The sequence below is a fragment of the Rattus rattus genome, chromosome 3, assembly GCF_011064425.1.
Source record: "Rattus rattus isolate New Zealand chromosome 3, Rrattus_CSIRO_v1, whole genome shotgun sequence".
Taxonomy (NCBI): domain Eukaryota; kingdom Metazoa; phylum Chordata; class Mammalia; order Rodentia; family Muridae; genus Rattus; species Rattus rattus.
In genome coordinates, this window is record NC_046156.1 from 172,158,329 (window position 1) to 172,172,333 (window position 14,005).

At 35.8% G+C, this 14,005-nt stretch overlaps 1 protein-coding gene across 1 annotated transcript in view; it reads left to right on the top strand.

Annotated features, from left to right (window-relative positions):
* The window catches only part of Nipbl (NIPBL cohesin loading factor), a 163,759-nt gene that overhangs the window by 114,706 nt on the left and 35,048 nt on the right, over positions 1 to 14,005 (top strand). Inside the window, exons 15-25 of the mRNA XM_032898802.1 lie at positions 574 to 677; positions 2,796 to 2,882; positions 3,875 to 4,106; positions 5,289 to 5,440; positions 5,988 to 6,068; positions 6,572 to 6,672; positions 8,651 to 8,789; positions 10,322 to 10,404; positions 10,933 to 11,065; positions 11,645 to 11,788; positions 13,309 to 13,398. Coding sequence (XP_032754693.1) covers positions 574 to 677; positions 2,796 to 2,882; positions 3,875 to 4,106; positions 5,289 to 5,440; positions 5,988 to 6,068; positions 6,572 to 6,672; positions 8,651 to 8,789; positions 10,322 to 10,404; positions 10,933 to 11,065; positions 11,645 to 11,788; positions 13,309 to 13,398 — 1,346 coding nt within the window. The remainder of the gene's footprint in view (positions 1 to 573; positions 678 to 2,795; positions 2,883 to 3,874; positions 4,107 to 5,288; positions 5,441 to 5,987; positions 6,069 to 6,571; positions 6,673 to 8,650; positions 8,790 to 10,321; positions 10,405 to 10,932; positions 11,066 to 11,644; positions 11,789 to 13,308; positions 13,399 to 14,005) is intronic.

Below are 14,005 nucleotides of genomic sequence, written 5' to 3' on the forward strand. Positions count from 1 at the left end.
CTCAGAGGAAAAATTACTTTGTTTCTTGAAAGAAGCAGTACTTTTGGGGTGAACGTAGTGGAGGAGACCTTGAAGGAAGGAATGAGGATATAAATAGTCTGACCTCACTCTCCTCTCTGATCTTCTAACAGAGCACCCTACTGACTGAACCCACACAGAAGCCAGAGGGCATAAGATATTGTTGATTTAGATCATCCAAGTCAGCCTCCTGCCGCAGAGAGCGTGACTGACAAGTGTCAACGCGATGTCTGCAGTAGTAAGGACAGGATAGCTACCTGTCTTCGCCTTTGAGAACTCTAGTTTTACCCCTGCTCTCTTTGGTTATGGCTTACATGTGGTTTAGAGAGCTCTCTGAAACCAATTAGGGTTCTTTATATCTACAATAAAATTTTCAAAGCTGGGGCTGGGGATTTAGCTCAGTGGTAGAGCGCTTACCTAGGAAGCGCAAGGCCCTGGGTTCGGTCCCCAGCTCCGAAAAAAAGAACAAAGAAAAAAAAAATTTTCAAAGCTTATTAATTTACCGGTCTCAGCTATTTTTTAACATAACTATGTTTGATTGGCTTGATTTTTCAGGTGATGATGATGAAATTCCTCAGGAACTGCTTTTAGGAAAACATCAGCTTAATGAACTTGGGAGTGAATCCGCTAAAATTAAAGCCATGGGTATAATGGACAAGGTACCTCAGCAAAGTAAAACTTTACATTTTTCTTAATATGTGGTGTGTGAAATTAATTTAAAGTTTTCAGGGTAAATTACAAAGTTAAGTACATATTAAAAAGAAAACTCACATCTAAGAGTCTAAATGAATTTTGTCTTCGAAAACTCTATTAGTTAAAGAGTACAGATTATTCTAAACAAAATTCTGTATGCATCAATAGAAGAATGGACTGTGGCTCCCCTGTCAAATACTTACGTTATTAAGTGCAGACATATAGTAGACTTGAGTCCTTTCGGTTGTAAAGTAACATTGCTTGGGGTTGCTGATAGAACATGACAGGCTTGGTTAACTGCTGGTAACAGTTATAGCTGTGGGCTTCAGTCAGTCCTCTCTAGGAGCATCTCCCTCTACTGATGAAGTAGCAGAGTTGTCGAGAGGTGGCCTTCCATCGCACTTTTCATCTAGTACAGAATCAGTGCTCTGAATCTTACGTTTCCTGGTCCACATTGCTTACTTTTCCTTCTAGGCTCATAACAATTACTTATTATATTATTTATTATATCTTCACTTTGAAATTGATTCTGTACACCTTAAGGATGTTTACTTTTCAATTTCATAATTTTAACGTGGCCTGTAAAATATTTTGGTGTTTTATTTTTAATTTTTAAATTACATTTATTTATTTATTTGGTTATTTGGTTATTTTGTGTGTGTCAGAGGAAGTCCATATACTCTTGGCATGAGTGGAGATGAGAGGGTAACTTGCAGATGCTAGTTCTCTCCTTCCATGTATGGGACCTGGTGATGAACTCAAGATCAGCTGTATCTTTTTGATGCTCAGACATAACCTACATTCCAAATAATCTGTTCCATGAGATTGACGTTTAAAGCTGGAGATATCGTACAGTGAACCAAGAATTTATCTGTTTAAAAATAAATTAAGGGGCTGGGGATTTAGCTCAGTGGTAGAGCGCTTACCTAGGAAGCGCCCAAGGCCTGGTTCGGTCCCCAGCTCAAAAAAAAAAAAAAAAAAAAAAAAAAAAAATAAAAAAATGTAGGGGTTGGGGCTGAAGAAGCTTGCAGAGGACCTGTGCTCGGCTCCCAATGCCTACATGGTAGGTCAGCTGTTACTCAGTTTCAGGGAATCCAATGCCTACTTTAGAAGCAAGACACTGATACACTTAAAATAGAAATTAAATTAATCTAAAAAGAAAGAATGGACTTATGGGTTGTATTGATGATACTATATATAGTTACAGAGCTATTGGTTAATTTTCAAAATTGTGCCATCTTACTCATTTATCAGCTCAGTAAGTACCTGCAGCTGGTTTGTTTGTTTTTTTTTTTTTTTTTTCCCAGAAGGCAAGTTCACTGTTGACTAAATGTAGTTTTGTTTGTTTGTTTTTGTCAAAAAAGGCTCGGTTTTATTTTTCTAAGACAATCTAAAGCAGTTTGATGAGAACAGTGTTCTCTAAGCCAGCATAAGTAATGAAGCTAAACCCAAACGTCAGTTCTGTTTGGCCCTTTTGGCTAGTTTGTGTGCTACTAGCATGCTAGACAGCTTAAAGAAATACTACTCAGTGAATGCTTCACATTCCTCACCTTTTTGGTTTTTCAAGACAAGGTTTGTCTGTGTAACCCTGACCCTCACTGTGTAGACCAGGCTGGCCTTGAACTCAGAGATCTGACTGCCTCTACCTCCTGAGTGCTGTATTAAAGGTGTACGATTTCATGCTTGGTATTCAAAATAGTTATTTCCCCCACCCCACCCCCATCTTGAGTGTTAAAAAAACCTGCTGGATAACATGGCACTGTTAAATCTTTCATTTGTATGTGTGTTTTCATGTGCATGTTGAATGTCACTGCCAAAGACCAGAGGACCCAAGTCATAGAATAAACCTAAGCTTGCCAGGATTTATGAGTTGAGCTAGGAGCCATGAACACTCAGTGTTCAACTGTCTGTCTTTACAAAGCAATGATTACTCTTAAGTCAGAACTGAGTAGAGGTTCTAAAGAGGAAATTTTATTTAAAAGAATGTTGTATTTTCCATAGGCTAAAGAAACATATTTAGATTATTTCTTGAGTAATTTGAAATTTTTACCAAGAGTGATAAAACAACTTGTATTTCCTTTTAGCTTTCAACTGACAAAACTGTGAAAGTCCTAAATATATTAGAGAAGAATATTCAGGACGGATCAAAGCTTTCTACTTTGTTAAATCATGTAAGTTTAAGACCTGTGTTAATAATTACCTTTACACCTGATACTGTCCAATGTCCTAGTTTTCTTTGTGTTGGTTTGATAAAAATATTCTAACCAAGAGCAATTTGGGGGAGAAGAAAGGTGCTCTTGAGGTCACAGTTGATCATTGAGAGAAGTCAGAGCAGGAACTTAGGGCAGAAACCAAGAAGGAGAACTGCTTATGCTCACGGGCTCTTGCTGAGGACCATGCGCCTAGAGATGGGATGTCCCCAGTGGGTTGGGTTCTCCTACATCAGTTATGCTGATTCTGGGGTCAGCATAACTGATAACTCTGGTTACCATGCTTGTGGCCCTTCTCCCCAGGCCTATGGCAACACTGTTAATAGACAGTTCATATTAATATCACTAAAAGTGAAATTCTAGTAGCAGTGTTAATGAATGTAATTAGTTATATATGGTAACAAATTCAAATGAAATTTGGAATTTGCTTAGTAAGTAAAAGTTGTTGCTGAAGAACTTTATGCATTAAAAATGTGTTCCAGTTAGCTTTAACTGTTGGTGGGCATTTAATAAAAAACAAACTCTGTGGGCAGGTTTGAGCTAAGTTTAGAAGTCTAGCTGGGGATTATTGTGATGTGTCTATAATACCATCAGTTGGGAGTCGAAGCAAGAGGATGACAAGTTCTAGGCTAGTCGTGGCTGTGTAGGGATAGTCTGTCTTTAAAACAGGCCTGATTACAAAAGTAGTGTCTTTACTGCTGAAATTCCTAAAACATAATAAAACATTCTCATCAGTGATAGGCACTTAGCACTTTTGATATATATGTACTTCTCATTTGTACACATACATGTCTATGTTTAATACATGCACTAAACTATCTCATGAGAATTGTTACAGAATATGGTATCTGTGATCTACATGAAATAAAAATCTATAGAAAATTGTTTTACTAATATTGTGATATTAATATTGTATTATAATATTATATTTTATTCCCACTTTTATATTATAGAACAATGACACTGAAGAAGAAGAAAGATTGTGGAGAGACCTAATTATGGAAAGAGTTACAAAGTCAGCAGATGCCTGTCTTACTACTATCAACATTATGACATCTCCTAACATGCCCAAAGCTGTCTACATTGAAGACGTAATTGAAAGAGTTATACAGTACACGAAATTTCACTTACAGAACACACTCTATCCCCAGTACGACCCTGTTTACAGATTAGATCCACATGGAGGTTAGTTTACCCTTGTATACTGGAAGGTTTTTTTGTTTTTGTTGATTTAGTTTGGATTGTTTTGTTTTAAACAAACTATATAATTGTCCATTGTAAATAAATAAATTTCAATGCTAAGTAAATCAGAATATTAAGATTTTAATTGGCCCAAATTAATAGATTATGTATAATATACATTGACTTTGTATTTGACTGGAATATAAAAACTTTACTATTATAATACTTTAACATCTAAAAATTGAACACCCATTAATCTGAAAATCCAAAATGCTTTGAAATCTGAAAACTTTCTGATGGGCTAGGGAAATGTGTCAGCAGTCAAGAGTGTTTTCTGTTATTCTAGAAAACTAAATTTGGTTCCCAGAAACCATACTAAGCAACTCACAACCACCTGTCAAAGCAGCTCAGCAGGATCCAGCACATGGCACACGCACACACACACACGCACACACACACATGCACGCACATGCGCACACACACATGCACGCACATGCGCACACACACATGCACATGCACACACTCATGCATGCGCACGCACACACACACACACAAATCTGAAAGCACTCTTTAAGGACTAACATGGTGCACAAAAAGCTTTGTATTGCGGCATTTAGATTAAAGACATTCAAGTGGTAGAATCTATGAAAGTTTTACAAAATCTGAAGAACTTTGAACAAGAGATACTAAACCAGCATTTATAGTTGAAGTAATTTTTTTTCAGTTAGATCAAATTCCAGATAATAATAGTCTTGGGTAATATTTACCTTCTAATCTAGCTCAAAATAATACTAATCTGCAAAATGAGTTGACTCATATAATATATCTTATCTCCATAGCTTGCATTATGTGATTACTAAAATAGTTGAATGTGTGTACAGGTTATTTGATTTCTTATTGTGTAATATAATACCAAGAAATTTAAAGGAGAAATATAATCTTACTATCAAGTTTGAATATGCGAAAAGAGAGAATTCAGTATAGTAGCCACATATTACACTGCTGCAGTGTGGCTAAGGAGTGACTTCCTCTTTTAATTAGTAGTCATCTTTAGTTGCTGCACCATTTTTATGGAGCGCTCTGAAATGTTTGTTTTCCCATAATTTAGATGATCGTACTAGTAGTCTCCATAGGAAAATGTTAAAAGTTAAGGTTTTTCTTATCTTGAATTCTCTTTTACTTTAGGAGGGTTATTAAGTTCAAAGGCCAAACGGGCTAAATGCTCTACGCATAAGCAGAGGGTAATAGTAATGCTCTATAACAAAGTCTGTGACATCGTCAGCAGTCTGTCAGAGTTGCTGGAGATCCAGCTCCTTACCGACACCACGATTCTTCAGGTGAGGTTTGGGCTTCAGTGTCAAGTCTTGTTTTTGTTTGTTTTTTTGTTTGTTTTGAAGCATTTTGTAAATTTTTAGACACAAGAAATCTTGAGTCCTGTATAATTGTGTTTACTCAATAATACCAACACAGTGTACCCACTCAGAACATGTTCTGTGTAAGTTGAAGAAAATAGAGTCCAATTATTAAAGAAGCATTCTGAGCTGAAGAGGGAAGAATACCATATAAATTCCAAGTTCTAGTTTCTATTAAAAAATAAACTAATATTTAAGATGCTGGAATATTGTCAACCGTGAAAACAAAATGTTTTTTCTTTAAATCCCATGGTGTTCAGTTTAAAATGTAGAGACTAGAGAAATGGCAACTGAGAAGCAAATGATTTAATGTGAATGAGGAGACTGTAGAAGGAAATAGATGCTAATGTGAGGTCAGAGAAAAGAAAATGCTCTCTGAGAGTTTTGAAGAAGGAATGTTAGAATATAGTAAGGTGCAATGCTACCGAAGTCATTTAGAGACGCACACTAAATAATTAATCTTGAATTTCAGGTTTCCTCAATGGGAATAACACCATTTTTTGTGGAAAATGTCAGTGAGCTACAGTTGTGTGCCATTAAGTTAGTCACCGCAGTAAGTATACCCAGTTCGTAATCCCAGCCACCCACAAATGAAACAAGACTGTCACCACTTGCCCACACTGCTAAGAATTGTGATAGACGCCTGTTCTCCACTAGGTCTGTTTCACCAGAAGGATTACTTTAGCCCTATTAGATTTCATTAACTGAGGATTTGCCTTCATTGATTATGTTTTCCTTTCTTTTGAAAAACTTACTTTTTAATGTAAAGAACTTTATTGTAAAAATCGTGATGATTTAACATCTTTTAAATCTTGTCATATTTTCCTATCCAAAGTATCGTGTCTCTCTAAACAAAACTGTAGACTCTCACTTTGGAAAATTAATAACAAAATTTGAGTGTATTTCTTTAGGTCATTATTGCTTAACTTGTTGAAAACATTTTAATTCTGAATACCATGTATACTCTGGCTTCTCTTCAAATAATACAAATCCTTATTCATGTTTTGTTTTCTGCCATAATAATTTTTAATTTGTAATTTTATAATTACTAAACAGGTATTTTCAAGATATGAAAAGCATAGGCAGTTAATATTGGAAGAAATTTTTACTTCACTTGCAAGATTACCAACTAGCAAGAGAAGTTTAAGGAATTTCAGGTAACTATGATAGAATGTGACTTCCGCGAAGAATGTTACATTTGAACTATCATATACTTACTTTTTATTCCTGACTGGTTTATCTTTGGATGTTTATACAAAAAAAGTACTCCATAGATAGCTTGGATATGTGAAATAATATAGCATCTTTAGGGGACTTAATGATATTCATTGGTCCTGAATTAAAAACACCTGTGGCAGCTTAAGCACCATCAACATTTGGACCAGTTAATGCCTTCATGCCCAGGGCCTTCCTGTGCTTTACATGTGCTTAGTAGCATTCCTAAGCCAGTAGAAATCTCTCCTTTTATCTGCAACAACAAAAACATTTCTAAGCACTAGAGATCAAAATGAACTACAAGAAAAGCATAAGAAACATGGTTCAAAAGACTTAAGACAATTAAATTGATTTTGTGAACTATGATAAGAAAGTTGGATTTAATCTTTTAGACAATGTTAAGCTATTCAGTAATATTTTAGAGAGCTGAATATGGCTTTAAAAATGATGTAGAAAGGCATAGATAATGTCTTAGAAGTTAATAGCATTGACTACTCTTCCAGAGAAGGATTCCACATTTGATTTCCACATGGTAGCTCACAAGTGTCTATGACTCTGGTTTTAGGGGATACAACACCCTCCTGGCCTCTGCAAGGCACCAACCATGCACATGAAATGCAGATATGTATGCACATAAAACACCTATACATAGATAAAGTCTCTAGGGGCACCAGGCATGCACATGGTATACAGTCAGGCAAAACACAAATACCAGCACACATAAAAATAAATCTTTTCTTAAAGAAAGAATAACAGAGAATAGACACAGATTAAATACTATTTGATCACTAAGCACGTTCATAAGTGAGCTATTCACTGCTGTAATCAATTTTATTGTCAGTTATAGGTAATCATCATTCCTGATGACTATATGCATTGGCCTAGTATATAGGGTTTTTTAATTAATTTTATAAAATTATAATTTGAACTAGGTGTGCATTGATAAGCATCTATTAACTGAGGAAAAGTGCTCAACATACAAATGAATTCTTACACTTCTACAGTGTCTGTAAACTAAAACATTTGGAAATTGAGTTTAATCACTGACCTCATCCTCTAGCACAGATAATTGAGAAATTACAAGATTCCTCAGTGGGTAAAGCCCTTGTTGCCAAGCATGATGATCTGAATTTAGACACCGGAACCCACATGTTGGAATGAGAGAACTAATTCCCTGAAAGTTGTTCTCTGAATGTCACATTCCACAGTAGCAGGTGCACACATGCACAAACAGTGATGAATTAATAAATAAGTATATTTGTTGTTTTAAGTTAACTAGGGCCGTGTATGGTAGTGCATGCCTGTAATCCCAGCATCTGGGAGGCAGACAAGGAGGATTGCTACAATTTCAGAGCTAGTAAGTTCTACGAGGCAAGTTCTAGACCAGCCTTACTCTAAACAAGACATTGTCATTCTACGCATAGACATCCACGTAGGTGGTTTTAATACCAGATCACTACCCTACTCAGTAGATGTGGACCAAAGTACGTGGGTATTTGGAAAACCTCAGACTTTTATTGTTATAATTTATTCAATAATTCTTTAAGTTTTTATATGCAGTGCATAAAAATAGAAAATTTTTTATTAAGTACTGTGTTTTTTCATCTCATGAATAGGTTTTATTCAGTGTTTTTGTTTTTCAAACCGATTTTAAAAATTATACTTGGGGGTGGAGAGATGGCTCAGTGATTAAGAGTACTGGCTACTCTTCCAGAAGACCTAGGTTCAATTCCCAACACCCATATTGCAGCTCACGGCTGTTCCAGGGAATCTGACACCCTACACTGACATCCATATATATATATATATATATGATGTATATAAAGCAAAGTCATCTTGGAAGTTTCAAGTGGTAACGGATCATATAGTGTGTAATTATTTTTATACTCTGTGACTTGGGTTGTTTCTTCTCCATTAAAGGTTAAACAGTAGTGATGTGGATGGGGAGCCTATGTATATTCAGATGGTTACAGCACTAGTTTTACAACTTATTCAGTGTGTAGTTCACTTACCATCATCAGAGAAGGATCCTAACTCAGAAGAAGACTCCAACAAAAAGGTAAGGAACTAGTTAGAGGTCTCATAACTCTGTACTTTAATGATTGTAGTCACGTATTGTCTGTAATTCTAAAACTGAAATTCTTAAATGAGTTCTGGTTCTGACTCTTGTACACTATTAAACACATAAGTCATAACAACACCCAACAGCTCCTTATGACAGCTGTAAAACTCAATGGGGAAATGAATGTCAGAGTAAATATTAGAGTAGGCATACATGTATTAATGCACATAATTAAATTAAGGAAAAAGTTTGCACTGCTAAAACTGGTAAACGTGAGAATTCACTCCTAGGCAGCTGGACCTTTGGGTCCAGAATTTAGCATACAGTGCACAGCAACAGACCAAACCTCAACCGCTAACCTCAACGTTTTTTGTCAGATATTTTTTGCCTTGAGTTGACACACAACAATTCCATCATAACATAAAACTAAGAGTCTCTTTTTTTTTTTTTTGGTTCTTTTTTTCGGAGCTGGGGACCGAACCCAGGGCCTTGCGCTTCCTAGGCAAAGCGCTCTACCACTGAGCTAAATCCCCAACCCCAAGAGTCTCTTTAAAGTGCTTAGAAGCAAAGTTGTTCTGGGAAACATGACTTTACTAGAGGCCATCACATTTTCACCTTGGTGACAGTTCCATTGCAAGTCACTGTAAAACTCTGCCATGCTCTTTTTGTATTTATCACACTTTCTGCAGCTGTGGACTGATTTTTTTTTAGTAAATCTTAATCTTTACATTTCTACTGAAAGTTTCACATTTTTGTTTATGCTATAGTGGTTACATAAAGTTTGAAGTTAGAATATTCTTTGGTGGTTGAATTACATATATCTGTTTTAGCTAGGGTACTTATTAATATTCTAACACTAAACTATATATCTCCAATTGTAAAAAAGTTTTTGTACTTTGACTCCATTGCTTCTTGTTCTGATATAGATCATAATTAAAAAAACTACTGGTAATATATTTATTAATTACATTTTTCATTATTTTCAATAAACTTAAATGAACTCTACCAATGTTTCTAAGTATTTGTAATGTTTTAACATATTTATAGTATGCCATCTATGGCTTTTCCCATTTTGTATAAAAGAATATCTTAAATACTTAAATGTATTGCCTCTGTTCAGTAATGCATGGCAGTAGCAACTGGCCTCAACTATCCATTATTTCTTCTATCTTTATGTCTTAGTTAAGGTTTTACTGCTGTGAACAGACACCATAACCAAGGCAAGTCTTACAAAGGACAACATTTAATTGAGGCTAGCTTACAGGTTCAGAATGTCAGTCCATTATTGTCAAGGTGGGAGCATGGCAGCATCCAGACAGGCATGATACAGGAGGAGCTGAGAGTTCTACATCTTCATCTGAAAGCTGCTGGCAGAATACTGGCTTTCAGACAGCTAGGAGGAGGGTCTTAAATCCCATGCCCACAGTGACACACCTACTTCAACAGGGCAATACCTTCTAATAGTGCCATTCCATGGGCCAAACATATGCAAACCATCACACTTTACAAACTTGTTTTTCTCATTCTAGGTTGATCAGGATGTTGTCATTACTAACTCTTATGAAACAGCTATGAGAACAGCTCAAAACTTTCTTTCCATCTTCCTTAAAAAGTGAGTAAAGGTCAACAGCGTGGTTTTATTTTCCACAGTGTGGAATGGTCTCTGTGGAAGAAGATCAATCAAACTTGTTGCCATTACCAGAGCCTCAAATACACTTGGCCTTTAAAATAAGGAAGAGATTTAAAAATCTAAAAATATGTGAATTTGCTTCTGTTAAACCCCCAAAATTTAAGTATTTCATTGTTGGATTTTTAGAATTTTTGTTTACAAAATTCTGAGACATTCTGCTTGTAAAGCAAAGAGGCTACTCAAGGTTCATGAGACTTAATGATAATTGTACAAAAAAATACTTAAGAATTAGAACTTCTAGAGGGTAAAATCAGTTAATATGATAATAACGGTTAATATTTCTTATAATTCATAGAAAATGCAATTGAAGAAATAGATTATTTTAAGACCTCATTTAATTTAACGCACTCAATATAGTTTGTTATTAGATACAGAAGCAGGGGAATCTATTTAACAAAATTCCACATATTATGAAAATGAACATCTTTTTCATTGTTTTTCTTTGACTAGATGTGGTAGTAAACAAGGTGAAGAAGATTACAGACCACTTTTTGAAAATTTTGTTCAAGACCTTCTTTCAACAGTCAATAAGCCCGAGTGGCCAGCTGCTGAACTACTCCTTAGTTTGTTAGGGAGACTGTTGGTAAGAGTATAGCATTTAAAGATTATTAATTACTAGAAGACAACATAATGAGGATATACTCTGATTCACAGATGATGAATTCTTTAAAAATGTGTAAGAACATGAACATTGCATCTATTTTTGCATGTGTATAACTGTACATTGTACCATCTATCTGTAGAAAGCAAAAATGTGAATTTTAGCACTTTGATTTAATTACATATATAATGGCAGTGATTTTTAAGATAATTTTATGGGGGTAGGAGCTTATATTTGTTACATTTGTTGCTTTAAAACATCTCAACTATGAGCCCTGAGTTATTGCAGTTACGCATTTGAAAGCATGAAACTTGACTAGTAAGAACATCTTTTTAAGTCCTCATAGTACAGTATAAGGAATGGAAAGATACTATGATTTCTTTTTTCATTTTAAAGTATATTTGGAGTTGTGTGATATAAATTGTTTCAAAACTTTAGAAACCTAACATTTTATGAACTTGAAAAATAGTACTATCCTGAAACTATGATAATGATTTGTAGGCAACAAAATTTTAGTCTTTAGAAGTTCTTAATCAGTAATACCTCGTCTGTGATGTTTAGGTTCATCAGTTCAGTAATAAGTCGACAGAAATGGCTTTAAGAGTGGCATCTCTTGATTACCTTGGGACTGTTGCTGCACGGCTGAGAAAAGATGCTGTTACCAGCAAGATGGATCAAGGGTCTATAGAACGAATTTTAAAACAGGTATTGAAATAAAGGATTTAAATTAATATATAAATAGTTGCTTGTTTGCTTTTGGTGTGGGAGAAAGAGACAGGGTCTCATGTAATCCAGATTGGTTTCAAACTTGCTGTGTAGTCTGCTAAATTTTGAGTGCTGCTTGGTATATATTTGGCATATAAGAATTGGCACATACACTTTATAATACACTGTCAAAAGTAAAAGCTTACCATTACTCTATTACCAGTGAATATAATACTTAGATTATGCTCCGTCACTATCTCTTTTTTTGGAAATTTGTTTTATTTCACTTATTTATGTGAGTGCATATATGTTTACATATATAGCGAGTGTCCATGAAGACCAGAAAGGTCTATTGGATCCCTTTGGAGCTGGAGTTGGTATCGCTTGTGAGCTACTGAATGTGGGTTCTGGGATCCAGACTCCAGTCCTCTGATAGAGCAGCAAGCACTTTTAACCACTGAGCCATCTCCCCAACTCATTATTTTAATGATTAAATTGTCCTTATATTTGACTAGTGAAGTGCCTTTTGAGCTAACTTTTCTGTCTTTTTGTCATGTTCCCTATATTTTGGGTGTTAGTGGCACAGGAGAGTAGGTGTATGTTTTTGTTGTTTGAGATGTATGTGGACATGGGTGTGGGGTGCATGTGTGCATGAGCATGTGGATGCTAGAAGTCAGTTCAGGTGTTTTCTTACTATCATTTATTAGGACTAGGATTCCTTGAAGAAATAAATGATCCCACAGATGAGAAGCTAAAAGTAAATGTGTAAAGTGTATATATAATTTGAAATAAAGTCTTCAAAGAACAGTTGGAACAATGCTGGGGAGATAGCTCAGTTAAAGTACCACACAAGTGTGGGGACCTGAATTCAGATCCCCAGAATCCACACTAAGCAAACTCAATTAAATTTCCAGAGCTCACAAATACACTCCCTTTCTTCACCTTAATTTTTATTTCCATAGTAATTATAAAACCGCCTGAACTGTATAGTGCATGTCAGTGTAGCTGTTAACATTTCTCATTTACCAGATTAAAATTTTGGTGTATATTCACAATGTATAAAATAAACAATGAGTTCAAAACAGTGCTTCGTTATGTGGGTCCTGTCTCAGGAAAAAAGGTGATTATTTTTTTAAATGTAAATTCCGTACCATGGCCAGGGTAGAACATACTTGTGATCATCTTTACATCCACCACTTGCAGACTTTAAAGCTAGTGTGTAGTTCACACAGCCAGGCTCAGGCAGCAGGTTCTGTTTCTCAGAACTCAGGCCTTTACTCCTTACAATAGCTGCACTTGTGTTTTGCTCATTTCTCCCCATCGGGTATGGATTTACGTTTACATAGCCTGTTAAAGCATGCCAGCAGATCTGTGCTTATCAATCTAATTCCGTCTTTTGGAAGGCTAGGGCAGAGGTTCACAAATTGGAAGGCAGACATAGTGGAGCACGTCTCAGAAGTGGGCGGGGTCAGTAACAAATGCGCCGCCGGTGACTTTGTGGCTGCTGCTTTGTGCTTTAGGTTTCTGGAGGGGAAGATGAAATCCAGCAGCTGCAGAAGGCATTGCTTGATTATTTGGATGAGAACACAGAGACTGACCCTTCACTGGTGGTGAGATTCATGTTGCCTTTAATTTAAATTGTGTTCTAAAAGTGAAATGGGGAAAGAGAAAATTAAATATTTGGAAATCTTTTTATGCATTTTTTTTGTTTGGTTGGTTGGTTTTGGTTTCCTTTTGGATTCTCAAGACAAGGTTTCTCTGTGTAGCCCTGACTGTCCAGGAACTCACTTTGTAGACCAGGCTGAACTCGGAGTTCTGCCTGTCTCCGCCTTCTAAATACTAGGATTAAAGGCATGTACCACCACCATATGGCTTATAGATTATCTCTAAATCTAGGCCAATCTTAAAAATGAGTATAGGTCGCTCAGTGTTGAACGTGATCCATGAGCACATACAAAGAAGCTGTTAAATCCATATATGAGTGTATATGCAATTCTTCGAAAATTAAGTGACATATCCAGAATACACTAGGCCATGTATACAATTTGTCCATTTTGTAGGCCTGACGTAAAGTTGATAAATACTCCACATAATCTATAGTCTTAGATACACAGAAGTGCTTCAGTGCTGACCTGTTTTAATGTATTGAACATGTGCCAATATTGTACAGATGAGAGTTGAAAACAGTTGGGGGTCTTTTACCTTCACTATTTTACT